This window comes from Notolepis coatsorum (genome assembly GCF_963971535.1).
Source record: "Notolepis coatsorum genome assembly, chromosome: 19".
Classification (NCBI taxonomy): Eukaryota; Metazoa; Chordata; class Actinopteri; order Aulopiformes; family Paralepididae; genus Notolepis; species Notolepis coatsorum.
In genome coordinates, this window is record NC_140183.1 from 35,979,503 (window position 1) to 35,995,387 (window position 15,885).

At 42.7% G+C, this 15,885-nt stretch overlaps 1 protein-coding gene across 3 annotated transcripts in view; it reads left to right on the top strand.

The window, feature by feature from the left end:
* Positions 1–656: 656 nt before the first annotated feature.
* hapln2 (hyaluronan and proteoglycan link protein 2) overlaps positions 657–15,885 on the top strand; it is a 79,422-nt gene continuing 64,193 nt past the window's right edge. For 2 of the 3 annotated variants that reach the window (XM_084335885.1, XM_084335888.1), the window contains exon 1: positions 1,635–1,642. In XM_084335885.1, coding sequence (XP_084192011.1) covers positions 1,641–1,642 — 2 coding nt within the window. In that variant the 5' untranslated portion in view covers positions 1,635–1,640. Of the gene's footprint in view, positions 729–1,634; positions 1,643–15,885 lie in introns of those variants that run through there. The other variant, XM_084335886.1, reaches the window with a different exon arrangement.

Consider the following 15,885-nt stretch of genomic DNA (forward strand, 5'->3'; position numbering starts at 1 on the left):
GCTGCCAAGAAGAGTGGAAATGACGGAGGAGAAGCCACTGAGACGGAGAAAACAGGTGGAGAGGACGAGGGTGAGGCAGAAGCAGATGATGAAGACGAAGGAGAGGAAGAAGACGAAGAAGACGAAGGAGATGATGAAGCGGAGGAGGATGAGGAAGAGGAGGAGATCACGCAGACCCCAGATGGAGATCAAGTGGAGACGGCGACAGGGGAGAGCACAGAGCTGAGTGCGCGTCAGAGTGAACAGGAGAGTGACGGCCCGAGCACACAGCACGCAGATGACGGGGAGAAGGAGCTGACAGCGCGGCAGAGAGAGAGAGAGAGGACACCGCAGGCCTGAATGAAAACATAGATGGTTTTGATTCGGGACTGCTGAGGTCACTGAAGTCCGTGGAGAGACAGCTGGGATCCGGAGCATCTACAGGCGAAACAAGAGCGACTGGGTCTGGGCCGCGGACCCGGGGAGGCAGCGCTGGCGGGCGAGGAGGCGGCAGAGCGCATCTAGAGGCGCGCGACGAAAGGGACGCGGCAGAGGGAACGTCTACATGCGCGGAGGAGAGGAAGAAGAGGGAAGGGTCTATAGGAGACTCAGAGGGGTTGCCAGGGACCAGGGAAGAGGTGGGGGCTACATCAGAGGACTCTGAGGAGATGGACACCAGCCCATCTGCTATTAACCTACTGAAAAGAAAATCAAGAGAGGAGAGAGGTGCTAAAGGGTGGTGTAAGAAGGTATGATAAGGTATGATATATAGGATAATCAATATATTTTTCGTCATGTGTGCTGCCATCACTGTAACATCGCTTAATGTGAATGGACTGAGGAACAAGACTAAAATTTAGCAGGTGATATCGACTTTTAATACAGATATAGTGATGCTGCAAGAAACGTGGTGGACGGAAAATATGATGAATGATGTGAAAAGAAAATGGACTGATGTATTATATGTAAATCATGGTACAGAGCGATCATGTGGTGTAGCAGTATTATTTAAAAAAGACGTAGTGGAAAATATAAAGGTAATATATGAGGATGCAGAAGGGAGGGTGATTATATTAGAATTTGAACATAAGGGAGTTTTGTTTAGATTAGGGAATATATATGCGCCCAATATAGAGAAAATTAGGAAGGTTTTTTTTGAAGGGCTAAAGGTGCACATGAAGGGGAATTGTTTGTTTGTCTGTGACTTTAACACTTTGCGAAGTAGGTTAGGTACTACGAGCAAGATTTTCAAGTGTGACACAGCTAGAAATACACTAACAGAAATAATGTCTGGTGTGGATCTAGTGGATATGTGGAGAGAGGAGAATTCTGAGCAGAGAAAGGTGGAAGTATGGCCAATCTTTTTGAATTTAATGAAAAGGGATGTTATGTTGACAGAGAAGTTGCTGAGTAAGGAGATATTTAAGAGATGGTTCATTGACAGTGGTAAATGTGTTAAGTTTGGAAAAGGTAAAGTAGAGTTTGGTTTTGGATAGGTTTTTTGTGGGTTTGTTTGGGTGGGATAGGGGAGGTTTTTTGGTTATGCTTGATTTGTTGTATAGGAAATAAGTATATATAACACTGTTTTCTTTGTGGCTTGTTCTGTTTTTGTTGGTTGATTTAGGGAAGCGCAAAAGAAGGGGGTGGGCTATGCCTGGGTAATGTGAGTAATACATTTAAATGATATAGTGTGTATATATATATAGAAAATGCATAAAATGTAAAGTGATTATTTTTATAATAAAAAGATAAAAAAAAAAAAAAAAAACACTGTCGCCTCACAGCTAGAAGGTCCAGGGTTCGATTCCCGCTTGGGGACCAGGTTTCCATGATGCCAGGTACCCAGGTGGGGTATCTCCCAGGCCTTTCTGTGTGGAGTTTGCATGTTCTCCCCGTGCTCGCAAGGGTTTCCCCCCGATAAGATAAACCCAATGGAAAAACATGCACAACAACAGATCGCTAACGCTGTGGCGTCCTTGACGAAGACGGACAGGAGCACTTGGATTGGTCCCCTGGCGCGGCTCACGTTGACGCCTGTCTGCTCCCGGCTGCCCTTGGGGGGGCTCTCCATTGCTGCAATGGAAGGGAGATGGGGGTGGGGGAGTCATAGCATAATTTGTCTTTTGGTCCTCTGTTTATATATGTCAATGACCTCATTATGATCAATTGGGATATCCCTCTCAATTGAAAGCAGCATAAGATCAGAGAGCCTTTTTCCCCACATCGGTTTCTGAGCTGGGTTTTGATCAGCTTCAGTTTAGAGAATGATCGCTCTACTGAAGCAGTTGTCACTGGTATTGTAGCATATGTTTTGAGGAGCATGGTTATATTTGGGAAAACAGATTCCACATCATTGTCTTTAAGGCACTTAAGCGCAGCTTTGACATTATTGGAGGGGAGAGCATATGAAGAGTGGAATACCTTGAGTTCGGTGACAACATTCTCTTCCTCTACATCATAAAACTGGCACACATCTCTGACAGATACAGCAGCTGTGTCGTTTGTCATGCCCTTCCAGTGACTTGAGATGGTAAGGCAGTGGAGACCTGATAGGATTGACCCAGTAGGCGTGTCATCCTTCCCTTTGAATCTTCGGTGTAGCTCATGGGAGAGTATGTCAAGAAAGGTAAAGAACACCTTTCCCCGGTAGTGCTCCTCCAAGTCTTGGACTTGGTAGTCCTCTGTAGCAGATTGAGAGCTATACCTGTACCTTTGAGGTACCTTCCTGCGTCTTGTTTGTCCAGGTATTTCTTCTGGCACCTCAATGCCTGCTGCCTCTGCTTGCCCTTTTGATTTTGAGAAACGGACCTTGAACTCCTCATCCTTCCTCATTGCTTTTACTCTTTGTATGACTCCCTCCACAATGGTGTATGATGCTGACAAGTCAAGGTCTTTTCTCTGAAGTGAAGCAGATGCGATGGCAGTCTCATTGAAGACAGGTGTGGCAATCTCCATGCATAGCATAAATTCAAAATCTATGCTACGCAAGAGCATCCGGGCATCACCTGCTGCAGAGTCTGGTGGATCACTATCAGCCATGTTCTGAAGCAGCTTCACCACAGCAGAAAGGACCTTCTTCAGGGATCTCAGAGCATCTTCTCTACATGCCCACCGTGTGTCAGACAGCCTTTTCAGTTCACAGAGTCTTTGGCCAGGGTACATGGTCTGTTGCATTTTCACAAACGCAGCGTGGCGTTTTGGAGATCTGGATATGAAAGTGTACAGATTTTCAACTAAATTGAAAAACCGAACAAAATGCTGGCTTGATTTGGCACTCTCCACCAAGACCAGGTTGAGACAGTGGGCATGGCAGTGCACGTATAAAGCTTTCTCATTGTGGCTCTGAATTTGCAACTGCAGACCGTTGTAGCTTCCGCTCATATTTGCGGCTCCATCGTAGCCTTGGCCCCTGATGTCTTCCACTTTTAATCCATTCTCCTCAAGGAATGTCATCACAACATTCTCCAATTATTTTGCTCTTGTTCCACTCACATCACAAACTTGTAAAAATCTATCCTTGATTTCCATCTGATGGACAAAGCGAACAACAAAGGACACTTGTTCGACATGAGAAACATCAGTTGTCTCATCCAAGAGAATGGAGAATATTTTGGAATCTCCATTTCTTTGAGAATTACTCTTCTGACATAGGTGGCAAGGGCACTGATTATGTCATTCTGTGTCTTGTAGGACAACAGTGATGTCTGTGGTTTTTTCTGTTGAGACTGGATGTGATTGATTTCATCAAGGTGCATTTTGATGGTGGAGTCATATTTTGCAAGTAGCTCTACAAGTTCAAGGAAATTCCCTTTGTTCAAAGATGTACCACTTTCATCATGACCCCTGAACGCCCCATCTTGCCGTGCAAGATACAATGTGATGTCTACCAGTCTTGTCATTAGCTCCCTGTTTCTAGTTCCTCTTCTCTTTTGGCTTGGCCTTCTACGTCTGCCCTCCTGAAAGCCTCTTTCAGTGGTCTCCATTGAAGTTGCTCCATCTTACCATGCTTACCATATGTGCTTCTGTTTGTTTATGCTCCTTACTTTTCTCTGAGCCTTTTCTCAAATTGTTAACTCCCCCTGTTCTCCAAGCTGCTTTATTATCATATTTTCTCTCTTTCAAGAAAAGTCGGCAACCAAAACAAAACATAGAATCACTTTCCATAGAATATTCTAGCCAGTGATTATCTTGATACTACTCCCTGTGGAATGAACACCCCTCTGTCTTTGGATAAGTTAGAACTGGTTGACAAGGTCCAATAGAGCAACAAAACTCAACAAATCTATCAGAGTGGTGGTCTATGCTGTGCTTCTGAACATGGGCTGGATCAGTGGGATATTTTAATGGCAACAGGAGAGCATTCAAGTTATTTGTTGTTGTATCACCATCATTTCTCTCCATAGCATTATCAGCATTATCTCTTTCCTCAACTTCTTCATCGTTTCTCTCCATACAATCATCTGCATTTTCTCCTTCCTCCACTTCTTCACCATCTCTCTCCATAGCATTATCTGCATTCTCTCTTTCCTCCACTTCTTCATCATTTCCCTCCATACAATCATCTGCATTTTCTCCTTCCTCCACTTCTTCATCGTTTCTCTCCATACAATCATCTGCATTTTCTCCTTCCTCCACTTCTTCACCATCTCTCTCCATAGCATTATCTGCATTCTCTCTTTCCTCTTCTTCACCATTTCCCTTGTGAATATCTCCATCTTCATTGTCTGTACTGTCTTTATCTAAGGTGGAGCAAATAATATTAGTTTTATAATAGTAATATAATTGTACTGTATATAATATTTGTACTGTAGCCTACAATGTTATAATTGTATTATAAAATAATATGTCATATAGCACATACCACTAGCCTTCTTGCCTTGATTCGAATAAAAACGGTCTATGGTTGGTCAATTTAAATGTTTAAGACACATTTTCTGTCCAAAATAAGCATTATTGACCATGTTAGCACCAGATTCTAATTCTTCGCGTTTTTCAACCGTGGGGGCACCAATAGGGCACATCCTCTAATTTATTTCATTCAAAGGGCACTTTAGCGCACGTTTTTCAACCATGGGGGCACCAATAGGGCACATCCTCTAATTTCTTTCACTCAAAAGGGCACTTAAGCGCGCGTTTTTCAACCGTGGGGGCACCAATAGGGCACATCCTCTCATTTCTTTCACTCAAAAGGGCACTTTAGCGCGCGTTTTTCAACCGTGGGGGCACCAATAGGGCACATCCTCTCATTTCTTTCACTCAAAAGGGCACTTAAGCACGCGTTTTTCGACCGTGGGGGCACCAGGGGGCCCGCCCTGCCCCCCCCTTTAGTCCGCCAGTGATTCTTCCCCTAGACTTAACTCTTTACACTGTTTTGATCGAAGATAGATGGTCCCTTTAAGGAGATACAAAAAATGCACCATATACCATTTGCACTTCCACAGTCATAATAGAAAAAGCATAAGGGCCTGTAGCTAAGAGAGAGAGAGAGAGAGGGTTCCTTTCGAGGAACCCACACAATGGCTTAGCAGAGGAATGAGGCACATGTTTTCAGGCACACAGCCCTTACAGTAGTAGTAAAGGAAGGATGTTGATTTAGGGATAGGTTTGTGCACATCCTCCTCGTGTATATGGTCCGATAAGAGGCATTACTCGCCCTGCTATCGACCTCTTCCATCAGCGGAGCCGGGCCTTTTCTTCAGAGAGGTGCACCTGACTTGCATGCCATTGTGGTTCTTAGGAATCTTAACTATGACCATTTCAGACCACAAGCGTCAAAAGGCAATCTGTGAAAAGCGAGGGCCTCTCCGTGTCTGTCGAGCATCCTTCCTACCCGGGGGTCAGTCTGTCTTGTGCACCTACAACTGTCATACAGTACATCAAATATATATGAGGGAGAAATAATGGTTGTGCACCTGGCGATCTGCCATCATTCTGTGAGAACCTCTGCATTCTATTATTATCAAATAGAATATTGATTAAAGGTGCATTCAGCCACTATATGTCACACTAGACTAGAGCACCAGCATGTTATTTATCCAATCAAATCAAATCAAATTAAATCAAATTTATTTGTAAAGCCCGAAATCACAAGGTAATGCTCCCATGGGCTGTACAAGTTTCTCGAACAAGTCAAGAAGAAACATCACAATAAATCAAAAAGAACTAAAAAAATTTATCAGGTGCATTCCACATGGGAAAAAAATTTTGGGGGGCAAAAGCAATACTTTTATTATGTACCTTTCTAAAAGCTCTGTGGATGTATTATAAAAAATTACTATAAATACAATTCTATAAAATTTTATAGCACCTTTAACTACATAAAATCATAGAGGTAATTGAATGTAATTCTAACAATAGATCAACGTTTTTTTGTATTTCTTTCATTTCTTACTGAGTGAGTGAGTGAGTGAGTGAGTGAGTGAGTGAGTGAGTGAGTGAGTGAGTGAGTGAGTGAGTGAGTGAGTGAGTGAGTGAGTGAGTGAGTGAGTGAGTGAGTGAGTGAGTGAGTGAATGACTGGCTGGCTGACTGACTGACTGACTGACTGGCTGGCTGGGTGACTAAGTGTTGTAGCTTACTGATCAGACCAGAGCATCCAAGCGGCTGGAGCTGCACAACAACAAAATGCCAACTTAAAGCAATATGTATGTCACTTAGCACAGCAGTGTAGTACATTTCTGACTGTAGGTAACACTGCATTCATTCTGCATCATCAGACACTTGAAGTACTATCACTGCAGAGATTTCATCCCTTTAGCATCTTAATTAATATGTAATTTGATGCTATTTACTGAAGCAAAGATACGGCCTGGGGGTAACGTTAGCTTTAGCTTTGACTAGTAATAGGCCTACTGGTCGCCTCTAGCTTTTGCTTAACTTAATTTTGTGATGGTGATGGATGCTAGCTGCTAATGTTAGCACCAACAGGCCACAAAATCCTGTAACATGTATCAATGAACAGGATTTGCTAACAGCAAAGCACAGGGGTTTGTGTGGTGGGTGGTTGTGGTGCTTTAGTGGCTTAACCTTTGCAAGGTTGAATGTTAGACATAGGATATATGGTACACATAGTTGTTTACATTAATCATACATAGGCTGTGTGGGTCCGACTGGCATGTATCGGGGTCCAGCTTTAACTAGGCTTGCCTAGTCTTGTTTTTATTCCATTGGAATGTTCATATGTTGTGCCTCCGAAGGAACAGTCTCACCTCTCATCCTGCCTATCAAAGTCTGCATTAAAAACAAATGTTCCTTCCTGTACTGTATTGGGTTGAACCTACACCAGTTTAACCCTTTGGAATTTGATTTTATTTGATTTTATTAATGGATTAAAAACACACAACAAGGATCAAAAGGATAACATGAGAAAGAGTAAAACCCTTATTTCCGTCATGGTCCCAGGGCTGTTAGGCCACAACAAAAACACGACAATAATACAAAACACATACATTTAAAACATTAGAAGACTAACCTATAGCTAAAATTGTATACCCCACAATAACTAAAAACTGATTGGAAACCCATTCAAACTATAGGGGGCTATTCCTCTATTCTGTCCATGAGCCACTTCCTGACGCTTCTCTTGAAGCTGTGGAGGCTCGAGCTCTGCTTGATGGGGATAGGCAGCTTGTTCCAATCCTCTGGGCTCTAGAGAAAGTAAGGGAGCACTGGCCCAGTTTGGATCGGAAAGAAGCAGGCTTCAGGTTTGCTATGCTTGCTCTAGTTCTGTGGTTGTGGGATTCGTTGACCGGGGTGAAGTAGTTCTGGAGGTATCTAGGGGACCTTTGGTTTATAATATTGTGCACTATGTTCAGTCTGAGCTGGGTAACTCTGGCCTCCACAGGAAGCCAGTTTAGCTCCTGAAAGTGACTCCTCCCTATGTGGGTGCGAGGGCCAAGACCCATTACCACCCTTATTTTGGGAAACCTATAGCGACCAAACTCTAGTCATCCATATAGTCGACTGGAACGGGTCCCCCCCCCCCCCAGGGCATGTCTAAATCAACAACCCTTGAAAACGAAACCACTTAAGATGACTCCATTTCAAACACTGGTCAGGTACTAAGGCGGCAGACAGGTTTCACTGGGCTATAGTGCTTAAGTTTTGAAAAGTTGATATATGAAGAATAAGCCTGCAGGGTGTGTTGTTGTGGTGATTGTTGAAACTTATGAAGCCAACAGTATAATGAATGAATGAAAAGTTTATTTTTGGATTTATGTATTCTTTACATTCCTCTAAATAAATCATAATATGAATGAATATCAGAGGAATTCTGATTCTGAGAATCAGAATGAAAAAGAAATTATAAACGAAAAGTCAAGAGCAATGTAGTTAGTTGACATGTTCAAAAAAGGAGTAGAGGGAAGCTAAGCTTATTGATCCCTACCCCCTTACATTTAAATGTTTTCCTCCATTAATTTTACTTGATATAACATAATTTAGTATAATACAATATATAATATACATTTTATTATAGTAAAAAAAATAATAAAAAACTTGAGTCGCTTGACAGCAGTAAATACAATACAACACTACATAACACAATATAACATAACTTCATTTATCAGCATTACTCATTTCTATATTTCTCTAATGTGTATTTTTTAAACTGGTTTTTAAATTGTGCAATATGTTTATTCATTTTGATGTTTTCAGGTAAGTTATTCCACAACTTCACTCCACAAACGGATATGCACATGCTTTTCAGCGTAGTGTGTACCATTGGTTGTTTACGATTCCCTCTCCCTCTTAATATTCTCCTTCCCTGTCTCTGAACCATCTTTGAATATTGCCTGGGATTAATTTATATCTGGCTTTGTATACAATGAGAGCAGTTTTGAAATCAACTAAGTCCATACATTTCAATGTTTGTAACTTTAGAAATAAGTGGAATTTCGAAGCTGTAAGCAGAATACAAGTCATATGAACACCCACGATATAGTGTTCTTCCCCCTTCCTCTAGAGACCTCAAAACCTACTCTAGCGAGGCCTTTAACCTTGAACTGGAGGGTCTGGACTGGTCAGATGAGCTCAATGGTACACTGGTTGAAGAAACATGGCTTAGCTTCAAAACCAAATTTTCAACGATACTAAACAACATGGCCCCCCTAAGAACCACCAGGGTAAAAGATCGCGCGGAGCCGTGGATGCATGCTGAAATACTGACCGCTATGAAAACCAGAGACAAAAAATGCTCTGAGTTTCGTAAAAGTCAGTCAAAGCTTACCATAAGCACGAGCAGTGAACTCCAAGCCCACGTGACTGAACTCAAACTGGAAAAAAACAGACTAAGAAATGATGTAAACTCCATGATCAAAACAGCAAAAAAGAATTTCATCAATGACAAAACCGAGGAAAACAAAAACAAACCACGTGAACTTTGGAAATTACTCAATAACCAACTAGGCTGCAGTAAAAAACTTAAAACCAGATTCTCAAACATAAACATAAAGACGGACAACACGCTCATCACAGAAAAGCTGGATGTAGCCAATTACTTAAATAGTTTCTTCACAAACATAGCCACAACACTGGTAAACAAACTACCCTCCCACTCAGGGCATTATGGGGTAGAACACATAGTAGCATACTACAAGAACCTAGGGGTCCACAAAGACGACTTCAAACTGGAAATGGTAACAACAGATGAGGTACTCAAAAAACTGAGCGCCCTCCAACCTAACAAGGCCACTGGCCATGACAACATCCCCTCCAAATTCCTCAGAGACTCAGCAGCCGCCATCACCCCAGTCATCACACACATAATAAACCTCTCCATAAAACAGGGACACGTCCCCAAGGACTTCAAAATTGCGAGAGTGACCCCTCTGCACAAAAAAGGCAGTAAATTAGACCCAGGCAACTACCGCCCTGTTTCTATCCTTACCTCCATCTCGAAAGTCATGGACATTTTTTTATACGAACAGGTCGAAAAATACCTTGCGGAAAAAAATCTAATCTACGAATTCCAATCTGGCTTCAGAACATCCCACTCCACTGACACATGCCTTCTCTATTTAAACGACCACATCAAACAAGAGGTGGACGCGGGCAAATACTGCGGCATGGTCATGCTGGACCTACAAAAGGCCTTCGACACTGTCAATCACACCATTCTGATTGACAAGCTAAAAGCAATTGGTTTTGATAGTCTATCAGTGAGCTGGATGCAATCCTACCTGGAGGGGAGAGAGCAGATGGTGGAGGTAAACGGTACCCTATCCCCCCCCCTCACAGTAAGCTGTGGTGTTCCACAAGGAAGCATACTAGGTCCGCTACTGTTCCTAATTTATGCAAATGACATGTCGTCAGCTTGTGACTGCAACTTGTTCCTGTTTGCGGACGACTCAGCCCTGCTGGTCTCTGAAAAGAACAAGTTACAGGTTGAAAAAACCCTCAGCTCAGAACTAGGCAAAATCTGCATATGGCTCGCTGATAACAAACTATCATTACACATGGGCAAAACAGAGTCCATTCTCTTCGGTTCAAATAACAAACTCAGCAAGACCGACGGCTTCTCAGTTACAGTGGGTGACAATATTGTCACAGGGAAAGAAGATATTACCTACCTGGGTTCCATCCTAGAGGCAAATCTTTCCTGTGACAAAATGGCATCCAATGTAATAAAAAAAGTCAACCAACGAACTCGATTCTTGTACCGGATCTCCTCACTGGTAAACAAGAATACCCTGAAGACTCTAGCAGGAGCACTCATTCAAGGGTACTACGACTATGCTTGCACCTCATGGTACCAAAGCACCTCAAAGGCGCTAAAAACAAAATTACAAACATCTCAAAACAAACTGGTCAGACTACTGCTTGACCTTACTCCTAGAACCCACCTCACCCCTGCCCACTTTGACAACCTAGGATGGCTTAGAGTAGAGGACAGAGTACAGCAACTTGCAATGGGCCTGGTCTACAAGATACACTACACGACCAAGGTACCCATGTACATGTCAAAATACTTCCCAAAGGTCAGTGAATACCACGATCACAACACCAGAGGGAGCTCCACAAATCATGTTAAACCCAGATTCGGCTCAAACAAGGGACTAAACACGTTTCGCAATTATGCCACATCAATGTGGAACGCCCTACCCAAAGCTGTAAAGGAATGTGAATCACTACCCACTTTCAAAACACTCTCAAAAACACCTAAGGGAGACTGCAACTCGAAACTGGCCCCTGTAAATGTCCGAACACAACCCCCTCCAATGTACAGTAAATTACCAAGTATGGTCTTGTCAATAATCCAATGTACAGTTTTGTTTGTACAGTTGTACAGTGTCGCCCACCCACCCTCCTACCCAACCCCCCCCCCCCCCCCCGCTCCTACCCAACCCCCCCCCCCCCCCCCCCCCCCCAACCACCTCCAATGTACAGTCCCCCCCCACCCCCACCTACCCAATCCAATGTACAGTTTCTACGTCAAATGTATATACTTTTTTTTTCTGGACTCTTTTTGTATCACAAACAGTACTGTAATTGCAAATCTGATATGTCATAAATGTATAGATGTAGCAGTTCTGTCTATCTGTATGTCATGTATGTCATATATGTTACGATGAATTGAAAATGGGGGACCCTGATGTAACAAGATGAAAGTCTTTCTCTGGTCTGCATCCCCTTAACAATTGTATGTATTGAGCTGTACTGTACTGTACCCATTCTGCAATCTGTTAATAAAGTTTTCAATCAATCAATCAATCCTACTATAGAGAAAAATAATTAAAAACGCATTGCAACGAGAACAGAGGTTATTTGTTGAGTTTATGTGTATTACAAAACCCTTGCAATAAATGTGTCTTAAATGAATGAAAAGCATAACATGATACAGGTAGCATATATCGTGTGGGTGATATGACTTGTATTCATTCTGCTTACAACTTTAAATTCCACTTATTTTGTTTTACAATGTCAAAGCCTTTTAAATATAATCAAAACGTTCCCGTATTTCTGCAATCTATGCGCAAAATAATAGCAAGTTGAGTTCTAACAAAGAACGTATTACATGCTGGGTAGGCTGATAGAGTAAACTGTAAATAAAATAGCCTATAACATTATAAAGGATAGGCTATAATAGCAGGGGTTCCCAACCTTTATTCCCCAGAGCCCCACGATTCCTTGGAGACATATAGGAATATGATATGATATAAGGTATACTGGTCCGTCAGCGAGGAGATAGCCCACAGCGGATAGCCATTAAATGCCATTTGAGAATATAGGCTATTAAGGCAAAATGACATTATTTAATGTTTTCATAAGCGTAAAGATACAACAGCTAGATTAACGATCAGTTAGTTTAGTATGCAGGCTTTGCAGGGCTGTGCCATGTGTTATTATTAGTGCTGTCAGGCGATTACAAAAATGTATCTAATTAATTACAGGATTTGTAATGAATTAATCTAACTAATCGCATTTTAATCGCATAACCATTTTATGCCTGATATTCTATATTCTATAATCATATTTCAAATTGCATGTGTCCGGATGGCAGAATTCAGTACTGTATCTACAAAACCTTCTGTTTAATCATCTTCCATCTATTAATTTGCTTAGATTTTTCAGGTCTGGTCAATTTGAGCATAGTGTTATTCACAGTCGAAGATAAAACATTTTTTAATTGATATTCTCATTTGGTTGATTACAATTTACTCAAGCCTATAACAGACACAGTATTTCTGACACTGGGAATACATTCCCTGAGATGCCACATCAATGTGGAACGCCCTACCCAAAGCTGTAAAGGAATGTGAATCACTACCCACTTTCAAAACCACTCTCAAAGAACACCTACGGGAGACTGCAATTCGAAACTGGCCCCTGTAAATGTCCTAACCCAATGTACAGTAAATGACCAAGTATGGTTTCGTCAATATTCCAATGTACAGTTTTGCTTGTACAGTTGTACAGTGTCCCCCACCCACCCCTCCTAGAATCAGATACCAAGAACATGCAAATGGACCATATAAAGAACATTCTGTAAATGTGTATTCTACTTTCTTATGGAATGAATTAGATTAAAGAAATTATAAAAAAATAAAAAATAAAAAAATATCTTTTTTTGTAATTCATTTTGAGTTCATTTTCATAACGCGATAATTTACTGTGTAATTAATTAATCTAATTAATGCGATAAACTGACAGCCCTAGTTATATATGCGCAAGTTACTGTTGCATAATGTAGGCTATGGCTGCTATTATATCTAATTTATATAGGCTACCTAATACCGACAACAAAATAGATTGTATGCCTCTACAAATCATATTATACCCGGTAGCCAATCGAACGAAACGAATAAAGGCATTCATATTCAAGCATTGGTTATAATGACACACCAACGCCAAACAGTGGTTAACAGTCTTTATTCGTATTTTGAGCTGTCCAGGCAGAATTGCAGCAATGGTCTTAGGGAGTCGTTGATATCTGACATCACCGTGTACAAGTCCGCCAGCCTGTCACGTATTTATCCCATAACACGCGTTGTGTCTTCTTGGTTTGACAGCGCGTTCAATTAGTTGCTTAGACCTCCGTGATCAATCTCGCTCGTAAAGTTTCTCAGAGTTCGCTCGGGTTAGTCCATTATTTCACATCCCATGGGGGTGTTTCATTACCATATATGGATAATCATGCACAAGCATTGACGGTAAGAACAAATGGTATTTATCAACACGGAGTGTGCGTACGACCCGTGTATGCACATGTGATAAATCCAGATTTTTCTGTACGTACACACATTCTAAATTCTGTGCTTAAGAACGAAAATAGAGCACTTTCTAAGAATTGTTGATAAATGAGGGCCCTGGATCGTCTGACGCAGAGGTGATTGGGCTGTCGTTCAGTGTCGCTTCCACTTCGCAGAAGGCTGACCCCCACTTCACCTGCAAATGGGGAGTCTGTTGACTCAAAGAGCATGGTGGAGTAGGTAGGTCGTTAGCCATATTTGAATCACCTGTGCAGTGCAGAGAGCTGCCTTCACACACAGTATATATGTTTCCCCTGTCTAACCCCTCTGTCTGCTTTCCCCATCTACCAGGACAGGTTGTATCAGCCACCAAGCGAACCAACTTTGGATCCTTAGTCAATTCTGCTATACACTTGTTTGTTGTTTATTCGTTTGTTGTTTGTTAGATAGGTTTAAATAAATTCTTGTGTTAAACTTGGTATCACGTGTGGACTCCCTATTTGTTTCAAACCACCTGTTTGTGACACTGTCTGCAAAGCTTCATCGTCCAGTATTTGCTGTCTCAGGGTAGAATGGAGAACGGTCTTCACCTGCTTGATAAGCTGCTCCCACACCGCACCATGGTGGGCACCGTGGGGAGGGTTGAATCTCCATGATATGCCATCCTGCAGTAAGGCCTTCTTGATCTTGCCTCCGTTCAGCTGGTTCAGAGCTTCTTTCAGCTCACGAGCAGAGCCTACAAAGTTAGTGCCATTGTCTGACCTGATCTCCTTCACTTGTGCTCTCCGGCAAATTAATTGTTGAAGCGCGTGAACGCAGGAGTTGGTGTCCAGGGTGTGGGCTACTTCTAGGTGGATGGCTCGGCAGGCCAGACATGTGAAAATGACTCTGTATCTTTTCACAGTACCACATCCTCTTTTCACCTCGATGGGCCCAAAGTAGTCCATCACGACATGTGTAAAAGGAAGTCAAGTCAAGTCAAGTCAAGAGTTTTTATTTGTCACGGCATACAAGTATACAATGAAATGCGGGTGGTCTTGCCCGCAACGATGTGCAATACAGTAGTACAACATATAATAGAATCCAATAAAACAACATTGTGCAATAAACAGGTAACAGGGGGGAGGGAGTTTCCTGGTCCCACGCCCTGGAAGATTGGGCGTGTGCACCGCGGAAATTCCCCCGACATAGAGTATGTCACTGAGCGCGTCTCTGTTGGTAAGACTTCCGTGGGTTGTTCAGGTCCATGTTATGGATCTGTTTCAGGGAGTTGTCAGAGCTCCTCCTCACGAAGCTCCTCCTCTGGCCTTCTGTGAGTTCGGACTCTCCTTCCATGTGAGGGAGCCTCCTCAGAGTTCAGAGCCTCCTCCTCAGATTGTCAAGGTGAGTAGAACTTGAAAAAGGAGTTCTGCTCTATTGTGTGTGTATTCGATTGAATTCGATTATTGAGTGTGTATTGGTTCAGTGCCTCCTCCTCGGAGAGCCCTAACCCAAGTATTACATAGCTCAATGTTGCAATATATTCTTTTCAATCTATACAGCTCGCGTGGGAAGTCTCTCTGGGGATTTCCGTCTCCTCCCTATGGCGAGGGTGGTGGGATGTAAAAATGTAAAAAGAAAAAATACCCTCAGCTGCGTCACGTGGGATTCATGTCAGTCTGTGTTTCTTTCTTTTTTGAATAAAAAGAGGAAGGAACATGAAGCACGACGGCTCCGTGTCATTCTCCCAGGCGACTTGGAGGAACAATGTTTGGTGTCTTGCTAGACTATCCATTGATGTGTTTGGGTCTCGACGCATACATAGTGCTGGCTCGGTGTGTTTCTGTTAAGAATCACGCAGGGGCTAAGTGCGCCTTGGTTGCTTGTTATTAAAACAGCGTTTTTATAGGGCAACTGGGATGGAGTTTTGTCTCTTCCGAGCGCCAGTATACTAGGTTGTCTCGATGAATTCTCGTTCATATCTGGGGGATGTTAACGGAATAGATCAGAACATAGGTAGAGGGGTCTCACGCCCTTGGGGTGGGCCACCGAGCACGGTTCAAACCGGCCCGTCTGGGTGGCGCCCTCTTTTCATGTTTTAGATCAACACGCATATCTGCCCCTTCTCCTGGAGTAGGCATGTCGGCGTGGTTAGGGCACGGGACTGGTTCTGGTCACGCTGGTCCAGGTCAGTTAACCCGTTTGTCCGCCGGGGATGCAGATCTGCTGTTCTGGTACCCT